Source organism: Liolophura sinensis, chromosome 3 (assembly GCF_032854445.1).
Source record: "Liolophura sinensis isolate JHLJ2023 chromosome 3, CUHK_Ljap_v2, whole genome shotgun sequence".
Classification (NCBI taxonomy): domain Eukaryota; kingdom Metazoa; phylum Mollusca; class Polyplacophora; order Chitonida; family Chitonidae; genus Liolophura; species Liolophura sinensis.
Genome location: NC_088297.1, coordinates 5776102 through 5801325, shown reverse-complemented (window position 1 = coordinate 5801325; position 25224 = coordinate 5776102). Strand labels below are relative to the sequence as shown.

The following is a 25224-nucleotide window of genomic DNA, read 5'->3' as shown; positions in this document are numbered from 1 at the left end:
ACTTTTGAATGGACTAAGTTATTTCGATTCATGTATTGCTGGCCACCATTGTACAAGTCAAATATCCTTGTGCTGTGTAAAACACCAATCAAATCATTTCACCACAGCTCAACATTTCTCTTGTGACACTTGGTATGTGGATTTGAACTAGGTACCACTATGTTCTAGAGGCAACAGCCTATAGCTACATCAGTATAGCTTTAATTTTGGAACCAGGAGTAAAACGCAGGACAAGTAAAACCGTTTTAATGACAACCTGGTCAGGATAAGTTGCACGTTTTACTTGAGCCAGGATTTCTACACGCCTAGAGTGAGTTAAAAACCTTAATCTCGACAGGAAACATTGAACTTGTGCTTCGCACTCAAATATCACTTCTCTAGAGCTGATATCCTATCACTAAGCATGCACTACATGTATAATACTGACACAGATTTGATTTATTTATTTGATTGGTGTTTTTACGCCGTACTCAAGAATATTTCACTTATACGACGGCGGCCAGCATTATGGTGGGAGGAAACCGGGCACAGCCTGGGGGAAACCCACGACCATCCGCAGGCTGCTGGCAGACCTTCCCACTTATGGCCAGAGAGGAAGCCAGCATGAGCTGGACTTGAACTCACAGCGACCGCATTGGTGAGAGACTCCTGGGTCATTACGCTGCGCTAGTGCGCTAACCGACTGAGCCACGGAGGCCCCTACTGACACAGAGGTCTCATGTAAACATTATCACTAGTAACCTACAGCGCAGTTTTGTACAAGGACTAAATCGGTGGAAAAACAACGAAGTTATATGTAACTTTAAGCTTGTGTATATTTTTCACTTTAACTATACAAAATATAGACGACTTGTAAATTAATCAGTTACGACTTGCTATGCAAGATGATCGATTGTAAATACATGTATGTGCAGGATATCTGCCAATGAAACCTGTGCTAATGAAAAACGCAGCACTTACACATTGAAGCTGAATTGTATGTAAATCACAAAACAGAACACTTAACTGGTCATGATATGAAAGATCACTCACACAATTTCTTTTACCAAAAACATGTAAGCAAAATGTTACCAAAACAAAAAAAAACAAACGTATAAAACATACACAGATTTGTAATACTGACGAAATGCAAGAGTGGTAAACAAAGATGTGAGTAATCAACTAAATTGATGAGCATGCACAAGAGTGCTTCAGCCTGGGCAGGATTACCTGGCGACACATCCATGTTTAGCGTTCAATATATAGCACTTGTCTGGGGAGACAACACTTAGTTTGTGTGCATCACGGTTTTTTTTTCTTTTGTAACACTGTTAAATAATGTCAACACAACATCCAGAGTTTCCTGTTCCAGCCTTCTGTCACTTTTGAGCTCTTTATTCAAAGGTCATCTTCAATCATTTGCTTTGCACCACAGTTCTTATTTGTGTTTAATGGGAATGGCCACGTCTTGTTTCTTCTGTACCGGGGCTTCTATGGATAGGACGCCATTATGGCCCAGCTTGGACTTGAGCGTTTCCACGTTGACGCCTTCTGGGATGGTGTACTGACGTCGGTATTCCCGATACGACAATCTACCGTCGCTTTTTTCTTCGTGCTTCGCCTCAACGGTCAGCACGTTGTTGGCAGTGGACAGGTTGATTTCTTCAGGTTTGAACTGACGCAGGTCGAACTCGAGGTGGAATTTCTTGTTGCCGTCTTTGTCGGTGACAATGGGGTTGTCCAGTCTGAACGCCTCATTCCAGCCGATGTCTCTGGGCTGTGCGGGAGCCATGCTGTGGTATTGGTCGTTAATACGACGCATCTGTTGGTTCATTCTATTCAAATCCGAAGCAAACATACCGTACATATCGTCGTCAAGTCCAATCGGCACGAAACGAGATAAAGCCATGGTACTTGCTAAATAACTGAGCTACTCCAAATACTGTTAATAGTAAACGCACGTGGCCTCTTGAAAATTAAAAGCAGCTCGCTTTGTACAACTGACAGTTATCAAAAACTGCACTTTTGTAGGAAAAGTCTGACTGTAAAGTCCACAAATGACACGTATCGTCTAAAGCCAACGGAAGCACTGGTTGCACTGAACACGATAGCTTTACTCTGTTGCTTTTATATCTGGTTGCGACAGGCAAATGGCATGGAGAAAATTCCAGACGCCGTAGACCTGCTATTTTTGTCGAGGTCGTTGACCGAGCTGTATGCAAATTTCTCTCCGCGCGTGGCATTATGGGATAAGGTTAGCGTAGTTTTGTCAATGAAAGTAGGCGTTCACGAATTTTCTACCATAAATCTGAAAATAGCGTCTGTGCTATTTTTACTCTGACTGCGGTATGCACAACAGATGCATGTATAGGCGTACAGGATAATCTTGTACCAGTAGCATAAACAAATAAGATTGTTAAAATGGATAAAACTGCGCACGCGTGTGGACGCACGGTTATGCTAGTATATATGATCCATTTCTTCTGAATACTTTATAAATCAGGACAATGTCTCGCTGAAGTGCGGGCAGTGATGCGTTTTTTTTTGTTTGTTTTTTTTCCCCCTATACCGCTATATGTACATTTGAAGGTACATGTATGAGTCTACATGCATGTATCGAATTTAAAAAATGACAATTCTATCTACCATTCAGGTAAAATTTAATAGTGAATGCTGGTGAAATTTTCTGATCTCTCAACAATATACGTAATATTTAAAAAAAAAAACCCGGGATCATTACGTTAGAATCCCACATACCAAGTGATCGACGTGTAGCATTCACTGACAAACCAAGTGGTAGGTCTACATGTAGACTGAGGTGTTATTGATGGTATAAGTGAATACAGTGTACATGTGTATCGTGCAGATTTAGCCGAGTTCATACTTGATCATACCGAGTCATGTTTTAAGCAGCAGGTGAGTTCTAATTAACTACTTTCATTTTAGTTGATGTGATTAAGGTATGGATATCTGTAAGACGATAAAATTTGAATCCCCAGCTGTAATTGTTTATTTATTTATTTGATTGGTGTTTTACGCCGTACTCAACAATATTTCACTGATACGACGGCGGCCAGAATTATGGTGGGAGGAAACCGGGCAGAGCCCGGGGGAAACCCACCAGCTGTAATTAAGTCGAGGAATACCATGAACAGGAAAACTCCATGTGTTTTAAATTTACTTACTGTAAATCTTCAATCTTTTGAACCACTAAAACACTGTTTTCTTTTATGCCTATAATTATCATGAATATGATATAATAATAAAATAGAATAACAAATAAAATTATTTGTTTGTCATTATAGAAGTAAGCTTCATAAATCTGTGCAAATTACCCTCAATACCATAGTTTTCTGAGAATATTTCGAAGTATTGGTTGCAGAGGAGGTTAAAAAGGTTGAAGAATTAAAGTAGTTGTTTTCCAAGACCGGTTTTGAACCCGCACCTCATGTGTCCCAAAGGTTGACAGGCATGCGCACCTTATTTATTAACGCATATATTGTCAGTTAATCACTGATTTATTATGCATACATTTGTAACTTGTACATGTAAAAAAAAACATATATAGTGCAATGTTCATTTTTAAGTATGGCATGTATTTAAAAACACCAATCAAATAAGTTGGTAAGTCCACACACCAATCTTTGACTTTTTGTCAGCTTAAGAAGTCAATAAGCCACATAGGTTAATCCATAAAAGCCATAAAAGCCCAAGTTGTAATAGGATGTCTGCCTACATTAATACTGCTTAGATTTTCAAATTAAGCGAGTAAATCAAAATTTGGAATTCTGACAAAAGTCAAAACTAGCCTTGTGGAGTCTACATTAACATTAGCAGACATTACTACACTCTCCGCATATACAACTTCACCAATGTATATCCATACAATACAAGGGTGTAAGTAAAACAACGAAATGAAACTAAGCACAATCACAGCCAATTTTCATTTTCAGCCCAAATATTTTATTTTGGAGCGCTGTAACAAATTTCAATTTATATAATTAGTTGAAGACTTAACTTTCACCACCATGCACATTCGCATCCACACTAACATAAACTAAGTATTGCAAATTACAAAAAAGTATTAAAAGAACTCAATACTGTTCGTTAACTCCTGTATTTTGAGAAGCAAGCATGTACGAATATATATATATAAAAAATACTGACAAACATTTGAAATTTTACATAATAGAATATGTATATAAGGGGAAAACATTAAAGATCATTTTGCACTCCATGGCCTAAAACATTGTGCAATACGAATGTATATGCAGAACACGAATTGACAGCTTACACAATAACTTTCTAGAGTTGCTGGCTGTACATTACTTTACCATATTTCTCTACGTTATGCAAAAAGGTCTCTTTAATATAAGCATTTTTGTTTGATCTTCAATACATCCTTTTTGCATGCTAACAGTTTGTTTTTACTTCATGATATAAACAGAGCACTAAAAGCAACACACAGAAGCTTACATTAAGGCAAAACTCAAGAGAATACACACTTAAACAAAGTCAAGGGTCCAACCATATTACGGTTTTGAAGCAATGTCTTGTCTGAGCTGACCGGTTCAAAGCCATGTCTGTACACTCACTCGCTGTTGGCAAACAGACACCATGTATGCCGTTCAGATTCACTTAATTGTGTTTAATGGGAATGGCCACGTCTTGTTTCTTCTGTACCGGGGCTTCTATTGATAGGACGCCGTTTTGGTTCAGCTTGGACTTGAGCGATTCCACGTTGACGCCTTCAGGAATGGTGTACTGACGTCGGTATTCCCGATACGACAATCTACCGTCGCTTTTTTCTTCATGCTTCGCCTCAACGGTCAGCACGTTGTTGGCAGTGGACAGGTTGATTTCTTCAGGTTTGAACTGACGCAGGTCGAACTCGAGGTGGAATTTCTTGTTGCCGTCTTTGTCGGTGACGATGGGGTTGTCCATTCTGAATGCCTCATTCAAGCCGATGTCCAACGGCTGAGTTTGCGCCATTCTGTTGTGTGGGCTATTCGCCCGACGAACTTGGTTGTTCCTTCGCTGAATTTCAGATGCCCAGCTCCCCAGCAAATCATCTTCATAACCATAGGGTACAAACAATGAAAGCGCCATGATAACGGAGTGGTATAGGTTGCAACACACGTTCTATACAGGCCTGGTACACACAATATACTGCCGGCTGACTTGACTTGAACGATAAACTCTCAACGCTGTGCGTGAAAGACTAAAGCTCGCTTATACAGGCTTATGTCGTCTGTCTTCCGTCTACGCTGTAGTCGGTTATGTCTAACGCCGTTGGAGTCTAGTCGAAGCTTTTATAATATGTTAGCGACATGTAGAAATTTCTCGACGCTGTCTGCAACTTACACGCGGTCACGCCGGCCGAGCTGGATGTAAACATTGGGTCGCGGTGCATCATGGGATATAAGGTCAGCTAACTAGGTCAATGGCGACAGTTCAAGAATTTTCTGTGATTTCCTTTCCAATTGCATCTATAAAACATAATCATTAACTTAGTTGTTACATGTGTATCAGTTTATTATAATACTGTTGAATACTTTCACTGGATGAACCACTGCTTTTGATTAGTAAGGTTTCATCCGTCAGAGAATTTCAAAACTGCATGTTCTTTCATGCAAATGTACAACAACAACAACATAAGGATTTATCACGGGGTTTTCCAGAAGTAAACAACTCATGTTTTGAATCTTTATTTGTTATATTTAATGTGTGTTACATCGGCCTGTGCAGTGTCCGTTCGCCTGCTTCATAAATTGAATGGTATGTTGGTCCGACATATTAGTAAATATATATAGGCCTACCAGCGTTATTATTATGACTGTACGGTAGGCCTTCATGAATAGGCCACTGCTGTCCTTCACCTTAAGTTTGATATGTAAAAATGCACTTTCAAAGCTACATAAAGGCCTTATGTGATACGTTTGTGACACAGCTTTTATAGCACACTCCGGATGGTCGTGGGTTTCCCCCGGGCTTTGCCCGGTTTCCTCCCACCATAATGCTGGCCCCTGTCGTATAAGTGAAATATTCTTGAGTACGGCGTAAAACACTAATCAAATAAATAAATAACTATATATAACACACTCAAGATCTTTTCATTTATTCAAGCATCTAACAAAAAATAATTACTCGGTGTAAGAGCTTGCAAACCTGGGCCCCCTATAAAAAATAACCTCTTCTTTTGGGTGAATGACACTGGTTTTCTTCGAGCACTTTCTCCACTGGTGAAGGACACTGGCTTTCTCCGGGAACTTTCTCCACCGGTGAATGACACTGTTTTTTTTCGTGCACTTTCTCCACCGGTGAAGGGCACTGGTTTTTTCCGTGCACTTTCTCCACTGGTGAAGGATACTGGTTTTCTCCGAGCACTTTCTCCACCGGTGAATGACACCGGTTTTTTCCGTGCACTTTCTCCACTGGTGAAGGATACGGGTTTTCTCCGTGCACTTTCTCTACTGGTGAAGGATACTGGTTTTCTCCGAGCACTTCCTCCACTGGTGAAGGACACTGGTATTCTCCATGCACTTCCTCCACAGGTGAATGACATTGTCTTTCTCCGGGCACTTTCTCCACCGGTTAAGGACACTGGTATTCTCCAGGCACTACGTTTTCCTCCACCCATAAGTCCGACCCATCAACGCCGGGCTATATATGAAAAATTCTTGAGTACATTAAACACCAACCAATTAATCAATCAACCAATCAAATCAATCACAAGATGGTTTTAACCCAAATAGAGAATAAGTCGTTCTCAACATCTTCGTGCAAAATAAGCCTTCAGAAGAATTTCTTACTGATCAAATTATTATTTCCTTGAAACAGAAAGTCTGCGCATATGCACACGTATATCCAAATACATGTATATATTCCTTTCATTGGTCATAACGAAATGAAAACCTCTACACCAATCGAAACGTTTCCACTTCATTTGAAATGCGATGTTCGTGTGAGGTATTTCATGCCTGCCACATAGTGTGTAAATTGTGGTGGCTGATAGCGTCCGATTAAACCACGACCTTAATAACCCTGCCCGCAGGACCCGCGCCATCTGAGTGGTCCACGGAACACGGTTTTCTTCTCACCAAACTAGTTTTGCGTGTAATGATATTAATATTTATTTCATTGCTGTTTAACACCATACACATACACACACAGCCACAATCCACTTTGATAATAGATGTATTATATAGGCGGTAGAAAGGATTTTTCTGCGATAGGAAAGTTTTTACTTTTGTTAAGGATTTTTTTTCTCCACGCACTGTGTTATATAAAGGCATTCTCCATGCACTATATTGTGTAAAGGCATTCTCCATGCACTGTATTATGTAAAGGAATTCTCCATGCACTGTATTAGGTAAAGGCATTCTCCATGCACTGTGTTATGTAAAGGCATTCTCCATGCACTGTATTATGTAAAGGCATTCTCCATGCACTGTGTTATGTAAAGGCATTCTCCATGCACTGTATTATGTAAAGGCATTCTCCATGCACTGTGTTATGTACAGGCATTCTCCACGCACTGTGTTATATAAAGGCATTCTCCATGCACTATATTGTGTAAAGGCATTCTCCAGGCACTGTATTAGGTAAAGGTTTTCTCCATGCACAGTATTATGTTAAGGCATTCTCCATGCACTGTATTATGTTAAGGCATTCTCCATGCACGGTATTATGCAAAGGCATTCTCCATACACAGTCTTATGTAAAGGCATTTCCCATGCACTGTATTATGTAAAGGCATCCTCCATGCACTGTATTATGTAAAGGTTTTCTCCATGCACAGTATTATGTAAAGGGTTTCTCCATGCATAGTATTGTTTAAAAGTTTTTACCATGCACAGTATTGGTTAAACGTTTTCTCCATGCACAGTATTATATAAAAGTTTTCTCCATGCACTGTTATGTAAAGGTTTTTTTCCATGCACTTTGTTATGTAAAGGAATTCTCCATGCACTTTGTTATGTAAATGCATTCTCTACACATCGTAGAAAGGTTGAATTATGCATAGTAGAAAGGTTTTCTCCGTGGTAGTAAAGTTAGCCCATGCATACAGCAGGAAAGTTTTCCCATGACAGAAAGGATTTCTCAATGAATGAATGTGTATACGGACTCGTTTTTTCCATGGTGTAACGTTTTCCTCATGTAAGAGAAAGCTTTTCTCCGTTATAGATTTTCTCTGCAGTTGAAGGGTTATGTCCGTTGTAGAAAGATTACTTTTATATATCCGCGCGGTATATGTTGAATAGAAAGCTTTTTCCGTCACAAATTTTGGGGCTTAGAATTGTTAAAGTGATACTTTAGTCCTAAGAGAAGCTACGCAGAAATATTAAAATGATATGAACGATACCCCAGGGGACAGAGCTAACACCAGGGTTAAAAAGATTTACGATGAATAGCACTATTTAACTTGTATAACTGAAGAGTCCTCAAAAACAAAATCTTCGGCAGTTTCCGTAAAGTTTTCCTGTTATGACGTGATAATGGTCCTTATGTGACGACGAGTCAAGTAGACATGACGTCGAGCAATGCAGTTATGCTGGAATGACGTAATGCGCGTGTGAAAGTGCGACGCCATTTGTTGTTATACGTCAGGGATGGGTGACGCCAAGTGTTCTTGCATGACACAGACTAAGTAAAACTGTAAACGACAGAAAACTTCCTACCCAAACTATCCCGCGAAACTAGTGACGGCGGTTTTAATACATTGGTATTTTTTAACAATTTAGGAAGTCAATTCAGACTATCTTAATCCTTTTCATTTCACCCTCCTTTCAAGACATTCAGGTCTTCACACTGTAGTAGCTCTTTAATGTATGAGATGAGCTCGATCGCACAAGTGAAAACTTCTTGATGGCGTAATAAAAACAATCAAGCGATTACAATACCTGCCGTAACTGCTGACTGCTTCTTTTGCATGATTCCGTCCTACTTTCGTACTTTATTTATGTTCTTAGTCCTTTGACAGTTTGTATTAAAAGTCATTCTGAGAATTGGCCGTGGGATTACTGACCTGTAACGTTCTTGTTGGTTGACGGCTGTTGTACTAATGTCTGTTTTAACGCATAGACAGCTAACAGTCGGTTGAAGAGGCTTCTGCGTGGAGAAGAGTCTTACCTTTGTTCCGTGTTTCACCAAAGGTGCAAAGGTCGCCTTTTCCTCTATCCCTGACAATTGACGACTATTGTATTTGACGTTCGAGCAAACAAATATATAAACGCTTATAAATTGTATCTAAACAATTCTTGAATGTCAGTGACGTCAAAAAATAACCATATAGAAAGAAGACCTTGAGCATCAATGGCATCAAAAAAAAAATATCGATACATTATTATAATAGAAAATTTTTTTGAGTATCTCTGAAGTTCAACAACAACCAAATAGATCCATTATTACATGTGAAAAATTCTTGAGTAGCAATGATTTTTTTTTTTTTTTTTTTTTTTTGATTGGTGTTTTTCCGCCGTATTCAAGAATATTTCACTTATACGACGGCGGCCAGCATTATGGTGGGTGGAAACCGGGCAGAACCCGGGGGAAACCACGACCATCCGAAGGTAGCTGCAGACCTTCCCACATACGGCCGGAGAGTAAGCCAGCATGAGCTGGACTTGAACTCACATCGACCGCATTGGTGAGAGACTCCTGGGTCATTACGCTGCGCTAGCGCGCTAACCAACTGAGCCACGGAGGCCCCCGAGTAGCAATGAAGTTATTAACACAACCAGATAGATACAGTATTGCGCTAAAAAAAAATTCTTGAGTATCAATGACGCTAAACAACAATGGCATAATAACACACAGTACCCTACTTTCTTAACCTTTTCAAAAGAATGTAAAATTATATCCATATAATTCAGACAAAATGCGTCATTCCCTCAGGTATATATTTTAGATATGTACTATGTAGTACTATATCTAAAATATACGTGTATAAAGCAAAACAATTTCTATTTAGTCCTTTTCGAGAGAACAGTTTAAGAAAAAAGGGTACTCAAATTAAAACGTATGAAATGAATCAGAAGTTCGAACAACAACAACAGTTTCACTTCAACGTCCAAATATTTTATTTTGTGGGACAGACAAAACATAATTTATATATATTACATAAGCTGCATAAATCATATTTAGAACAGCTGATCAGGTACCATTAGTAAACCATGCACTATAAAAGTGTCTATAAACAATACAAAATAAGAATACAACCTGCATGGTCCAGCCGCGAAGACATCACAGCTTCTACAATACAAAACGATGCTGGATCGTAAACGTAAAACGGAAAAGACAAAATACTGATCGGAGTTTGTGCTTGACATATTTCGACATTAAAGAAAGAGCACATGGCGATTTCTGGTTATACACAAGTAGTTCCATGTACGTTCATTGTAGAGGTTTGCGATTGCATGTATTAAATTTCGAGAGAAAATTGACAGTTTTGTGCAAAATAAATCGCATTTAATTTCAAGTTCATGCACATACGAGAGATTTAGAAATATCCCAGGATCACATTTAATTTCATATTGAAAGCGGATTTTAAACGTGAAATTTACATTCCACACGCTCAACGTGATATCGGTATCAGCACTTTCTCCAGCCGGTTGACAGAATGCATTGTCAATACAAAGACTAATATAACTACAGTATATAGAAAAGTTTGTCTTTTACCGGCTTTGAACCCAAGTCCTCTCTGATCTTAGCCAAGCGTATATAACGATCATCTTTTCAGTAATGAGGACAGCGCATGGTCATCAACTGTTCCAGTAATCATTAGAATGACATAAATTCCTGAATCTACTCCGCTCATTTATTGTGCTTGATAGGAATGGCCACGTCTTCTTTCTTCTGTACAGGAGCTTCTATGGATAGGACGCCATTCTGGCCCAGCTTGGACTTGAGCGATTCCACGTTGACGCCTTCTGGGATGGTGTACTGACGTCGGTATTCCCGATATGACGTTCGCCCTTCGCTTTTTTCTTCATGCTTCGCCTCAACGGTCAGCACGTTGTTGGCAGTTGTCAGGTTGATTTCTTCAGGTTTAAACTGACGCAGGTCGAATTCGAGGTGGAATTTCTTGTTGCCGTCTTTGTCGGTGACAATGGGGTTGTCCATTCTGAACGCCTCGTTCCACGCAACGTCGTGTGGTTGAGGTGGCACCAAACAGCCATATCTGTCATTCAGACCCCGCATTTGTTGGTTCATTCGCTGTAGATCGGAGGCCCAACTCCTCCACAGATCATCCTCATAACCAGACGGCACAAATAATGAAAGAGACATGATGTATCGTACAGCTGAGTTTGCTAACGTATAAATCCAATCAAACTGTCTGATAATATCACCGCACACCTATGTGTATGTCTGTCACGATGGGAGCGTTACCGTGCACGAGTATGTGATCGCAGGCTTCTGACTTCGGTCTTCTGCCAAGTGTATCGCTATGAGCTTGAACTGAAGATGGGCGTTTTATCCAGCTTTTATACCGTACCGTTTAACAACATACAGAAATTTCTCGCCAATCACGTCTAGAACTTTCGTCGCGAGGTCGTCGACCAGACAGAACCAGTACCTGGTTTCGCAAAGCATCATGGGGTATCAAGTTAACTAGGTCAATATTGTCAAAGTGACCGTGTATGATATTTTTGCACTTCCCTACAATTTTGTGCAGATTTGAAGGACTAATACGCTATGTGTGCATCAGAATGACCTGGTTTTGGCAGCCGAACATTTTCCCTGATTGAACACCTGCGTGCAAGCACGTACATTGACCTCCTGTGTTTTTTGCAGACGGACCGAGAAACTGCTCCTTGCTGACAGGACAGTGCCCTCACCCAACACGTACATCAACAACACACATTACAAGTGCTGGACTGGATGACGTTATTTGATTTCTTTTCAAATGGCTTTAGCACTGAACTAAGAATCAGAAATGGAATTCTTATTGTTAAACATTCTTTAAACCATTTGTAGGTATAAATTGTTACCTGTGGGCCTACATATAAAATAAATTTAAACCATTTGCACAAATAAATCGGTACATGTAGGCCTACATGTAAAATAGATGTAGGTAAAGCATCACCTAAACCATTTGTAAATATGAATCCGTACCTGTAGGCCCACATATAAAATAAATGTATGTAAAAAATACAACATATAGTCCATCTTCCCTTGAAATGACTATATATATATATATATATATATATATATATATATATATATATATTATCAATAGATATTTACTTAAAGGACAAGACAGCCCCTGGCTAAAACATATTTCCAGGCCCAAAAGATATTCATCTGTACGGCGTAAAACTCCAATCAAATAAATAAATAAACATATTCATCTCCCCATTAGACCTTAGGCCTGTTTAGACACGCTGTTCAATTTATACAAATACATTTTTTTTTTCATTCATGTTAGCATTAAGTCAGCATGTAGTTGCTAAATAACAAATATCTGGGTCAGTGATTAATTCAATAGGAATACCAAAGGTTTGTGGAAATGAGAAGATGGCATCTCATCAGACAAAGCTTAAAATTAATTAAATCTTATAATTTTTTTTTTCTCTGAATTTATTAGAAATGAAGAATTTAAACTTTGCCCTTTTGTCTTTCTCGCATGCAAGAGGTGTTTTTTTCTGTTTTCTTTTATAAAATACAGTAAATTCATTGAAACATTGTGTTTAAGCCAAGTTGCTTTCTCTGACGTCTGTGATAACTAGGTCAGCACTGCTCTCATCTTAGAAGCCACCACTCCAAAACTGAAGTACAAAATGCAGCGACAGTCAAATACGTCGATCAGCCTCAGTGGTGCTTAGACTTATTTCCATTTGTGTCAGAACAAAGCACGAATCCAGTTGGACAACTATCCTATTGTAATTTTGTAAACATTTAATAGTCACAAGCCCTCCGGAGGCTACCACCTGAACCAGGAATACTCCGGCTGTGCATCTGCAGGCTACTCGTAAACTGCATAAGTGATACAGTAGGCCCATTGTATGAACAGTTCAAGCAGTTCAAGTGGAAGAAACATCCTTACAGTATGTCCAGTTTCCCAGAAAGCTATTTATCACTTGGTCCTTCATCAGTGAAGTCCACAATTTTAATCTGCCATTGTCTACTGCCTACACTATGATACTAGAAAGACCTGCGACGTTAGAGAGCTACCGCTAAAGTGACTCTGTCCAGATGTCGATAATAGATATGCGCTGAAGCTGTGACAACATGAAGTTTCACTTAAGTTTTACTGGGTTGAAAAAATCTACAAAACATTTAACGCTGGGTTAAGGTACTTTGAATGGTTGTCTTTCAATGTACATAAACATTAGTTAGGTGCTGTCTCTGGCTTTAAGACATATAGATTTAACAATCGTTTACCAGAAATTACTAATATTATGGTGTTTATTACCAAATGTTGTCCATATTGTGAAATCAAATATTTATTTATTTATTTGATTGGTGTTTTACGCCGTACTCAAGAATATTTCACTTATACGACTGCGGCCAGCATTATGGTGGGAGGAAACCGGGCAGAGCCCGGGGGAAACCCACGACCATCTGCAGGTTGCTGGCAGACCTTCCCACTTACGGCCGGAGAGGAAGCCAGCATGAGCTGGACTTGAACTCACAGCGACCGCATTGGTGAGAGGCTTCTGGGTCATTACGCTGTGCTAGCGCGCTAACCGACTGAGCCACGGAGGCCCCCTGAAATCAAATAGGTAATTATTATATCAGAATTAACCCAGCTGGTTTCGATGTAACATTTTGAACAAGAATGAGAAAAACACAGAAAAAGAATTGACATTATCAGCAATAACCCTTGAGGATAGTTTGTGCCATGAATTTGTTGTTGTCAGTTGTGATCTAATTCTACATACAAGCTAAATTTAACAATCATTGGTAAAATGTTCATTCTGCTCTGTGTTGATACATTACTGTCTGAACACTTATTATCATACACTATATGGGTTGTCTAATATTACACGTACCTTCTTCTTTCATGTTTCTGTTATACACTTCCCCTCTCCCCCACCCAGTATTAATGTACTGTATCCGTGTGTAAATGGTCCATTGTATTGCAAATCAACAGTATAGGCCTACTGTGTGGATAAAATGAACATTTTTTTTATTTTTTATTTTTTTTTTTCTACAAGCTTTGTTATCCTTCATACCACAGAATATGACAATTGATCGTCTTATTTGTGTATCGCGATAAAAAATATAAATGAACTTCTCTGGCTGAGGAGACAGGAAAGTTGTTGCGTTGTAAATCCAGTAGATCCACTGATGCGAGTTTTATCACTTGCGATGATGGCAAAATAAAATGCTGAAATATCGAACCAAAATTAAGCATTTTCGCCTACACAACATGGGTTGTTGTTGAATACATTTATGCGCTCTAAGGACGGAAGCAGAGCCTCCTGTCTTGAAAATCAAAGCCATTCTAAATTTAGGTTTGAAAATAAAAGTCACCCAAAATATAGTTATCAACATCAAACTTCCACCCTGCTATAAGCTATATTCAAACACACAACTCCGATAAAATTACGAAAAAACGCGTACACAAAAATTCGGAGAAACTTCGTGAACTGCTAACCTTGACCTTTCACAGCTGACCGTATCCCATGATGCCACGCGCAGCGCGAATCTTAAATGAAACAGCATCGAGAAATTTCTTGTTGATGTTTACATCCTAGTACAGGCTCGATCCGTCATTGACCTGCAGACGCATCGGGAACATTCACCTGGTCGTTGGCCAGGCTATAAAAGTGTGTGAGGAGACACGCAGACTTCAGATTGATTTGCTACTCTGTACAGCGAATACAAGAGACGAAAGCATCCGTTCGTGCTCAACATTAACGCACTGCGTTGATCGTGTGATCTAGGCATTGGGGGAATCTAGACATCTTGAACCTAGCAAGTGAATCACCGTTGCAACGAAAGGACAATGGCTCTATCCCGATACGTGCCTATTGGATTTGATGACGATCTTTGGCCAACGTTGGCCACCGATTTGGAGCGGATGAACCAACAAATGCGCCGAATGAACAACCAGTACAGCAGTTTGGTTCCAAATCAGCAGCCAATGGACATCGGCTGGAATGAGGCGTTCAGAATGGACAACCCCATTGTCACTGACAAAGACGGCAACAAGAAATTCCACCTCGAGTTCGACCTGCGTCAGTTCAAACCTGAAGAAATCAACCTGTCCACTGCCAACAACGTGCTGACCGTTGAGGCGAAGCACGAAGAAAAAAGCGACGGTAGATTGTCGTATCGGGAATACCGACGTCAGTACACCATCCCAGAAGGCGTCAACGTGGAAACGCTCAAGTCCAAGCTGGCCCATAATGGCGTCCTATCCATAGAAGCTCCTGTACAGAAGAAACAAGACATGGCCATTCCCATCAAACACAAGTAAATGTTCATCGCTATGTATGTCCAAGGGCGATCATCTAACCGCTGGCAGTGCCACGATGAGACAGGGAGACGTCAAACCCGGTAACGCTCACAGACGTTTGTTAATGGAATAAGACTGTTTTCATACTTGTATGACCATGTTAAAAAGCACTTTATTTTACAAGAAAGTTTGAAGTTTGAGCAGTACTGGAGCAAAGCCTGATCAGTATTAGCACTTTTTTGTTCTTAACTTTTTTTGTTGCATTACACATTTCTATGTGTTTGAACTGGGGTCATGAATAATTTGTTATTGTGTACCATTTGTATGGAGACCTGTGTTAAAATAAATGTCTGTATCATCAGCTTATAACGTTTATTTACATCTTTATCGGTCGCCAGAGCTATACTTTTGAAGACCAGAGACTTTATTGAAAGCAACGAGCAGTTGTCAGTTTTTTTTGTTTTTTTGTTTTTTTTTTAGCTGATGCTGCAGAATTTTATTTGTGTCCTGCGAAATAAAACAATAGGATTTTCATTAAAAGCGTGTGTGTTCTTGTGTGTAATGTGACATGATTGTCATCTTGTCTGGTGGAAACAACAGTAGTGTCGAAAATATTTCACTCATAGGTTGGTATGACAGTATAACCGCTACCTATACGTGAATAAGTAAATTACGCATGGACGGTGACTCGCTGGGGAAATCAGTTACTGGAATTAATAGACGACGTGGATTTCGTGAAACTACATCAAATTTCTGAAAATGAACACCGGACATGGAATGTGCCAAAAGGCAAGGATTATCGTCTGGCCGCTGGATCACGAAGCTGTCTTAGACTTAAGTCAGCCTACTTGTGGCATTATTTTGTGAACTTACCGTAAACATTAATCTAATTTTCAGCTTTTGTTACCAAAGTCCACAGCAAAATTTCTAAAGTAATTTACTAATTTTATTTGGCACAGTAAAACTGTGAACTTAGTACTAACTTTGACTTAAAAATAACTTGAGTCTAGGAAAGCATAGTTATTGATCCTGGGCCAAGATATCTCCGCGCTACTACAGATATTCAGAACGGGAAGAAGTTTCCTTTGTGGTGCTAACGTTTTGTCCTCGCGCTACTACAGATATTCTGAACGGGGAGAAGTTTCCTTTGTGGTGCTAACGTTTTGTCCTCGGCACGAAAAGCTTGTTATCCTATTAAAAGGTTTTCTAGGTGCCAAATTGGTTTCCTCGTACATGATTTTCTTCTCCAGGTGTGTTTCTTCTTGCCTTAATATGTTAATCCCAGAGAAAAGTATTTCTGTGAGATCAGAAGGAAAAAATACCTTGCGGAGAATTACTAAAGAGGAACTACTTGTACCTGGAAACACATTTGGAGATATTTGGCTATAGGGTGGTGGGGGGGGGAGGTGGTCGGCAAGGGGGGACGTAAGTTTTATTGAAAAGCTGTTTTTCGTAAAAACAGCTGAATATGTGGGACAACCATAAACTTTTCTATTCTCCCAAAACGTGTACTAATAATAAAGATAAAACTGTTACATAAAAACTGTTACAAGTTCATCTGAACACCGTTGAAGTAGAATGAACCAAATTGGCAAGGACTGAAAATGAAAATGAGGTGTTCGCTAAGCAGGACTGGTGTTCAAAGGAAAAAAAATCTCTGGTCAGTTACATAAGTATAGACAAACAGATTTTCCTGATTCAAGGCCGACAACTCCTGATTTTCGGAGCATTTCGCAAAACTGTCAATATAATCGGCTCCAGACAATCATTGTCCTGTAAGACTGAGAAGATTTCAGTGAACATAATTTTTTCGTTATCGAAACCCGATTAATTAAGAGAACATCTTCCAAATATCGAGAGTAAAGAATCTGTTCCACATCAGATGGCCTAATTCTATTCGGTACATTCTCTGATTTCTGGATTAGGGAAGATAAAGGCGAAAAGGACCGCAGAAAGCCGAGGACGACTGTCCACGACATTCGCCCTCACTGCCAAACTCAATGAAACTTCCGTCGTTTGAAAACTATAGCTTTAATGCAATTTATCTGGCAGTTTTGTTTGAGCTTTCTAAAGCCCATGCCCGACCACGTACACTTAATAATGGAACCGTGTTAGTACCCATGGTGCAGGGGAGTTCCTAAATTACCAAGTAAGTGTGTCGGTAGTGAGAAATACCATTTACTATTTATTCTGTTAATAAGCATTGTGGATTTTTAAAAACATTTTTAGAACACCTCTGAAAATCTTCTGACTTCATATATGTTCTCATAAATATTATGATCTGTATCAGATTTAGGTAATTAAGATGAACATGTATAATGTTTATTTTGTTTAATCATGGGCAATAATTCAGAAGACTGGCCGTTGTAAGTACGAGAAATACTAAAATGCATTATTTATTTATTTGATTGATGCTCATAGCGTCGCACTCCATAATTTTTCACTTGTATGGTGGCAGGCTTATGGCTGAAGGAAACCGGACTCCGGAAAACCCCTCTACATTTCTCTATAGGTAACTACTTAAAAGTGCGGGTAAATCAGAGATAAATGGATTCGAATACACACCTCAGGCCAAGGGCCCGATAGTCTCACCTAGCCAGTGGATTATTACCGGTATGACATGACTAGTTGAGTTGTTTGTTTGACACGGGTTTAACACTGTTTTGGTGCAGATAGCATGCTCACCTATCCCAATGTTGGTGTTATGCATATCCCTCACTGCCTGGAATACCCATGGTAAAAACACCAGACTTCACACCCCTTTGTAGCAAATACTATTAGAGAAGGTTAACCAGTACACTTTGACAATGCGGGACACGTGGATGCACCAACATTCCCAGCCTATAAGGCAGAGAAAGCGCTATTAAAATGGAGTATGTATCACATGAGAGACCATTAAACACATTTTTATTAGAATTTTTTCCAACCAGATGAAATGTTTGTAAAACACAGGATTCTGTGGTGAAGTGATTGGACCAGGTGGGCATAGATACCGTCAGTATGGTTCATGATGCCGACCACAGTATTCAAATATTTGGATGCCTTTCCCCACTCTTAGAAAAAATTTGAAAAAATAAATAATTTTACGCATAGTTTTCAGTTGTAGGTATGATGAACCTTACTTCACATTTTAGCTTTCCTTTACTTTAAAAAATAATCATTCGTCACAGAACAGAAATAAAAATGTTTTATTCTATTGTCCAAAAAGGTTGCTCTTTTCACAAGAGACGTTAATCAGTCTTATGAGCCCATGAGAAAGTCGGGCAGACATAAGTGCTGACTGAATTCTGGAATGCAAACGTAGACCTGTGAATGCCCAAACTACTGAGAGTTGGATTCGAACGTGCAACCTTATTGGCGGGGCACTTGATCTTTAGACGATACACTGGCTAATTGTGACATGCTGCTATACATCACATGAAGAAGACAAAGGTAACTTGTAAAGAATATATCACGACTGTTTAAGTTGAAACACCCACACAGCTCACATTCTACAGTTTTCCTCCTGCCATAATGCTGGCCGCCGTCATAGAAGTGAAATATACTTGACTCGACGTAAAACACCAATGAAATAAATTAATAAATACATACGTAGTACTCTGATCAACAGAAACTCTGATCAACAGAAACTCTGATCAACACAAGCCAGCTTAGTTCCGGTCCTGTACTTAATCATGCATGCAGTTGAGTGAATGAGTTCTTGGGGTTTAACATTGTACTTAACAATTTTTCAGTCATATGACGACGAAGGAATCCTTAGTGCGCATGTAATGTGCCTCCTTGTTGCAGGACGGATTTCCATCGCTCTTTTATTTAGTGCTTCTTCGCTGAGACGAAGGCAAGTCAGCTGTCTCGCCCGAGTCACTATAATGATACGGATTAACCAGTCGTTGCACTATCTCCTTCATGCTGAACCCCAAGTGAGGAAGTTACAACTTCCTCTTTTAATGTCTTAGGTGTGACTCGACCCAGGACTGACCTTGGATCTACGGCTCGCATGCACTTAAAACACCTCAGGTATGGCTAGGTCAGATCAGCAACCTGCAAACGGTTGTGGGTTACACGTATAAGTAGCGGTTATACTGTCATACCAGCCTATAAGTGAAATATTCTCGATACTACTGTTGTTGACACCAGACAAGATGACAATCATGTCAAATTACACACAAGAACACACATGCTTTTAATGAAAATCCTATTGTTTTATTTTGCAGGACACAAAATTCTGCAGCATCAGCTAAAAAAAAAAAAAAAACAACAAAAAAACTGACAACTGTTCGTTGCTTTCAATAAAGTCTCTGGTCTTCAAAAGTATAGCTCTGGCGACCGATAAAGATGTAAATAAACGTTATAAGCTGATGATACAGACATTTATTTTAACACAGGTCTCCATACAAATGGTACACAATAACAAATTATTCATAACCCAAGTTCAAACACATAGAAATGTGTAATGCAACAAAAAACGTTAAGAACAAAAAAGTGCCAATACTGATCTGGCTTTGATCCAGTACTGCTCAGACTTCAAACTTGAAGCTTTCTAGTGAAATAAAGTGCTTTTTAACACGGTAATACAAGTATGAAAACAGTCTTATTCCACTGTTTGTTTGACACGGGTTTAACACTGTTTTGGTGCAGACAGCATGCTAACCTATCCCCATGTTGGTGTTTTATGCATCTCCCTCACTGCCTGGAATGCCCATGGTAAAAACACCAGACTTCACATCCCTTTCTAGCAAATACTATGAGAGAAGGTTAACCAATACACTTGGACAATGCGCCACACGTGGATGCACCAACATTCCCAGCCTATAAGGCAGAGAAAGCTATCACATGAGAGACCATTAAATAACATTTTTATTAGAATTTTTTTCCAACCAGATGAAATGCTTGTAAAACACAGGATTCTGTGGTGAAGTGATTGGACCAGGTGGGCATTCATGTGCTCTTGTACATGAAATTTGAAAACAGAAATCTGGCAATATGCATGTTGAGTGATAAAAATGTGATATGATGTCACAAAATGGTCAAACAAATACAAAACTCAAGCTATTTTCCTTGACAGTGTTTTCAATGTCTTTTCCTCCACCGTATACTACTACTGCATGTACTTCCTTTGGAAGTTCTCTTGTCTTAAGGAGGTGAATCACAAGCAACAGTATTATAAAGTTCAAACACATAGAAATGTGTAATGCAACAAAAAAAGTTAAGAACAAAAAAGTGCTAATACTGATCAGGCTTTGCTCCAGTAATGCTCAAACTTCAAACTTTCTAGTGAAATAAAGTGCTTTTTAACATGGTCATACAAGTATGAAAACAGTCTTATTCCATTAACAAACGTCTGTGAGCGTTACCGGGTTTGACGTCTCCCTGTCTCATCGTGGCACTGCCAGCGGTCAGGTGAGGACCTTGGACATACATAGCAATGAACATTTACATGTGTCTGATGGGAATTGCCATGTCTTGTTTCTTCTGTACAGGAGCTTCTATGGATAGGAAGCCATTTTGGGCCAGCTTGGACTTGAGCGTTTCCACGTTGACGCCTTCTGGGATGGTGTACTGACGTCGGTATTCCCGATACGACAATCTACCGTCGCTTTTTTCTTCGTGCTTCGCCTCAACGGTCAGCACGTTGTTGGCAGTGGACAGGTTGATTTCTTCAGGTTTGAACTGACGCAGGTCGAACTCGAGGTGGAATTTCTTGTTGCCGTCTTTGTCAGTGACAATGGGGTTGTCCATTCTGAACGCCTCATTCCAGCCGATGTCCATTGGCTGCTGATTTGGAACCAAACTGCTGTACTGGTTGTTCATTCGGCGCATTTGTTGGTTCATCCACTCCAAATCGGACGACAGGCCACTCCACAGATCGTCTTCATATCCAATGGCAATGAGTCTGGGTAAAGCTATTGCAGTATCTTGACAATGATAGTTCAAGATGCCTAGATACAATCAAGCTTTACTTAAGATCACAGGATCACCGTAGCCGTGCGTTGTTGTTGTTCACTGGAACAAATGCTTTCGTCTCTCGTATTTTCTGTGCAGGTTAGCAACTCAATCTGAACCTAGCGGTTTTCCTCACGCGCTTTTATGGGGTGGCCAACGACCTGAGGAATGTTTTAGATGCCCTTTTCAGACAAATGACCACCAAGTAGGAACCACCTGAATGTAATTAACATGGACAAGAAATTTCTCCATACCGTCTGCTTCGAGATTCGCGCTGCGCTTGGCGTCATGGGATAGGTTAGTTGAGGAAGGTCAATGTTGACAATTCGCGAATTTTCTCCGATTTTCCAATGTTTACAGAAGATTTAAACAGGACATTTGTTGGAGCTTGGTGTTGAAATATACATGTAGCTCATTTATTGAACGTTGTGAGAACATTGTATTTCTGTTTTAAGATAGAAATAATTGTTTGCTTTTCGTCATATGCATCCAGGACCAATGGCGGGTCGTTTTGATCTGCGAAATTCATACAGCCATTGGGTGAGGTTTAATTCTGGTTTTGCCAGGAGTAAAAGTCTTTGCACATATGGAAACCAAACAAAACATTTTGTATGTGATTCATCGGGGAAAATATCGGCACAGTCTGTACCGTACAGTAGTTAGCCACTCATATCTAGGTCAAATTGAATGGAAAGCGTTTCCTCAGGAACATGGTTGTAAGTGCAGTAATTGTGTTGTGCTAACACGCTAACCACCCCCCCGCCCTCCCCCGCCACGGTGGCCGTAAATGCAGTCTGAAGACACTACGTTGTTATGGTTTTTGGTGCCTAATTTGATTTTGTATTTTTTTCACTTTCTTTTGAAACACATTATTGCTTTTCCAGATGGAGACCGTATTTACAAAATCTTTTTGGGATTGTTAGTTGTAAAATGTGTTCAGTTTTCAGCTTGAAAAGAAGATGAATATGGCAGTATTGTACAAAGTATAAGCACATGTTGGTAGAAAATTCTTTTAAATAAAAGACAGCTGAAATGTAAGGTAAGGTTCTTCATAAAGACAACTGAAAACTATGCGTAAAAATACTTTCTTGTATTTTTTCAGATTTTTATTTAAGAGCGATGAAAGGCATTCAGATATTTGAATACTATGGTGGGCTTTGTGAGCCATACTGACAGTATCTAGGAACTCTGATGTCACATCACCTTTTTTCGATCAGAAGGAAGGAATTTTAGGGAACATTATTTCAGTAATCTTTTACTCATGGGTAAAAAGAGTTATTCCAACATTCAGTGTCATGCTTAGATAAACATCTTGTTGGTTCCTAACCTCTGATAGTATGGTCCATAAAGCCCAGCTTAGAATTCAAATGTCTGAGCACCTGTAACTCTTTTCACAAAAAATTTAAGAAGTAAATGAAAGTATATTTTTTCATAGTTTTAAATGGTCTGTTTAGTGATGCCTACTTTGATTTATAGACGTCTTTTCTCTTGATGGATTTCCACCTTTCAAAAATTAAGTTAGAAGCCTGATGAAGTCTGTTCACAACTGCTTTTTTAGTTAAATATAGATAGAGTTTATTGCTTTATACTAGTTATATAAACACTGTCTACTGCTTAATTTCTATTTATTTACTTATGTATTTATTTGTTTGTTTAATTGGGATTTCTGACCTCCTTTTATTGTGGTTTGCTGTGATTAATTTCTGTTTATTTATTGATGTACTTATTTATTGATTTGTTTGCTTATTTAATTCAGATATCTGACTTCCTTTGAATGCAGTTTGCAGTGCAGGTGACTATTTTATTTATTTGAATGGTACTCAATATTTCACTTATATGATGACAGCCAGCTTTACGGGGTGGGGGTGGGGGGGGGGGTGGGGGGGGGGGCAGGGAACTGACAACCATCTTCAGGTTGCTGTCATGTAGGTGACTATTGTAACAATGTTGATTATCAGATTTATTTATCATGATAATCTTGATTTTGTTTTCTGTTTTATCAAATATCAGCTTAATGTACAATAATGTACAATGTATAATCAACTGTTTTATCACATAGATATTTAAGGGACTTTGGATCAGTATTAGGTTTTGTTAATTAAACGGTTAAAGTTTCTCGCATTTTACACCATACTTAAGAATCATCACATGTAACTTCAACCATGGTCTTATGGGTTTCCCCCGGGCTCTGCCCATTTTCTTCCTACCATAATTCTGTGCACCCTCATATAAGTGAAATATCCTTGAGTATGGAGAAAAACAGTAATCAAATAAATAAATAAATAAATAAATAAATGATGCATCCTCAGGTTAATGGGAGGATCAAGACAACAAGAACAGAATTGGGCATGTTCAGGTCAGTCAGTGATTTATCAGTTTATTGATTTTAAATTGATGAGGGATGCTTAGAGCCTCGTACATGAGCATTCAGGTTCAGTCCTGGGTCTGGTCATTCTTAACGCGTCGAATTTGTTGCTTCTCTTCACCACTTGTTTAGCACACTGTCTTGTTAGGGCGTCATGTCTGTAACACCATTCTTACACCAGAAGAAAGTAGGCTGAGAAACTTATCTGTACTGCTGCTTTTTCATTTACGTGTCATACACTGAACAAGGATGATGACAAATGTCAAGTTTCATAACTACTTTGATTTGGTATGCATTTTTTTATTGGGGTCGGGGGGGGGGGGTGGTGAAACTTTCCAGTACAATATCATCCTACCTTGTTAACAAATTTTACAGCACCTCTCTATAAAGAGCACCTCAAAATCAGGCAAAATTATTAACTTAGTTGTAGCATAGACTGAAGTGGTGTTAAATCCTCAAAAAACAAGGAAGTGCACATCTCAGGTAAATGCACATCTCAGGTAAATGCATATCCCAAGTAATTGCACACTCCCAAGTTGCAGAGTCATCCACATCCCAAGTAACTGCACACCCCAAGTTGTTAAGCCATCCACATCCCAAGTAACTGCACACCCCAAGTTAAGCCATCCACATCCCAAGTAACTGCACACTCCAAGTTGTTAAGCCATCCACATTCCAAGTAACTGCACATCCCAAGTTGTGAAGCCATCCACATTCCAAGTAACTGCACACCCCAAGTTGTTAAGCCATCCACATTCCAAGTAACTGCACACCCCAAGTTGTTAAGCCATCCACATCCCAAGTAACTGCACACCTCAAGTTGTTAAGCCTTCCACATCCCAAGTATATGCACATCTAAAGTAAATGCACATAAGTAACTGCACACCCAAGTTGTTAAGCCATCCACATCCCAAGTAACTGCACCCCAATTTTTTAAGCCTTTGTCTGACTGAATCTTGGCATGGGATGAGTCTTTCACATATTGTATTAACATGACACATTTTTATATATGAACTGGCTATTGTCTAAGTAATTACATGTAATTTATACACTGGCTATTTTTTTGATTTGTTGAGACAATGATTTTTTAAATACCATTGATTCCTTACTTTTTTTATCTCTTTCCTGGGCGCATTTTTGTGACTTCTTGTTTAAATTTTAATCTTTATTCACAGATAAGTTTGTGCAAGCGAGTGGATGTGTATATGACAAGGTGTCGGGGGAAAGATCAGCAGTTTGTTGAATGAGTCTATCAGCCCTCTAGACAGAATATTCATTCAGTATTATTGATCCATGTGTCATCGACTAAAGATTTCATTGCTGCACAGATGTGTTCAGTTGGTGACTTTTCCTAACATACAGTGGCAAGGTATGAAAAAATATTCAGTTCAACTTATGAGACCAGATTATTTCATATTACCATTACTCATGGTGAATTCAAGTCTTTTTTTTTTGTTTTTTTTTTTGCCCCTTCAGTACCATCGCCTTCCTCAGTTTCACCACCTATTAAAGATTAGCCTAGTTGCCC

The 25224-nt window shown here is 39.3% G+C and overlaps 4 protein-coding genes across 4 annotated transcripts; 1 reads left to right on the top strand and 3 right to left on the bottom strand.

Moving 5' to 3' along the window:
* Window positions 1–1417: 1417 nt before the first annotated feature.
* LOC135464033 (protein lethal(2)essential for life-like) lies at window positions 1418–1771 on the bottom strand. Its single transcript, XM_064741508.1, has one exon. It carries the CDS (start codon window positions 1769–1771, stop codon window positions 1418–1420), a length of 354 nt encoding a protein of 117 aa, XP_064597578.1.
* Window positions 1772–3919: 2148 nt separating this feature from the next.
* On the bottom strand, window positions 3920–5422 carry LOC135463749 (heat shock protein 27-like). Its single transcript, XM_064741172.1, has one exon. The coding sequence runs from the start codon at window positions 5086–5088 to the stop codon at window positions 4618–4620; it is 471 nt and encodes a 156-aa protein (XP_064597242.1). The 5' UTR covers window positions 5089–5422; the 3' UTR covers window positions 3920–4617.
* A 4615-nt stretch (window positions 5423–10037) lies between these two features.
* Window positions 10038–21475, bottom strand: LOC135464032 (uncharacterized). The gene is made up of 3 exons (XM_064741507.1): window positions 20826–21475; window positions 11844–11904; window positions 10038–11337 (listed from the first exon to the last, which is right to left on the bottom strand). Exons 1-3 carry the CDS (start codon window positions 21218–21220, stop codon window positions 10795–10797), a joined length of 999 nt encoding a protein of 332 aa, XP_064597577.1. The 5' UTR covers window positions 21221–21475; the 3' UTR covers window positions 10038–10794.
* On the top strand, window positions 14774–15749 carry LOC135463589 (heat shock protein Hsp-12.2-like). Its single transcript, XM_064740904.1, has one exon. The coding sequence runs from the start codon at window positions 14936–14938 to the stop codon at window positions 15407–15409; it is 474 nt and encodes a 157-aa protein (XP_064596974.1). The 5' UTR covers window positions 14774–14935; the 3' UTR covers window positions 15410–15749.
* Window positions 21476–25224: the final 3749 nt, after the last annotated feature.

Coding starts and splice junctions, on each gene's coding strand:
- LOC135464033 (XM_064741508.1), bottom strand. CDS start 1,771: ATGGCTCCCGCACAGCCCAGAGACATCGGCTGGAATGAGGCGTTCAGA.
- LOC135463749 (XM_064741172.1), bottom strand. CDS start 5,088: ATGGCGCTTTCATTGTTTGTACCCTATGGTTATGAAGATGATTTGCTG.
- LOC135463589 (XM_064740904.1), top strand. CDS start 14,936: ATGGCTCTATCCCGATACGTGCCTATTGGATTTGATGACGATCTTTGG.
- LOC135464032 (XM_064741507.1), bottom strand. CDS start 21,220: ATGAACCAACAAATGCGCCGAATGAACAACCAGTACAGCAGTTTGGTT. Junction 11,905..20,825: donor GCAATTCCCATCAGACACAT/GTAAATGTTCAT, acceptor TCTGATTCTTAG/TTCAGTGCTAAAGCCATTTG. Junction 11,338..11,843: donor TCCAGTCCAGCACTTGTAAT/GTGTGTTGTTGA, acceptor ACATACACATAG/GTGTGCGGTGATATTATCAG.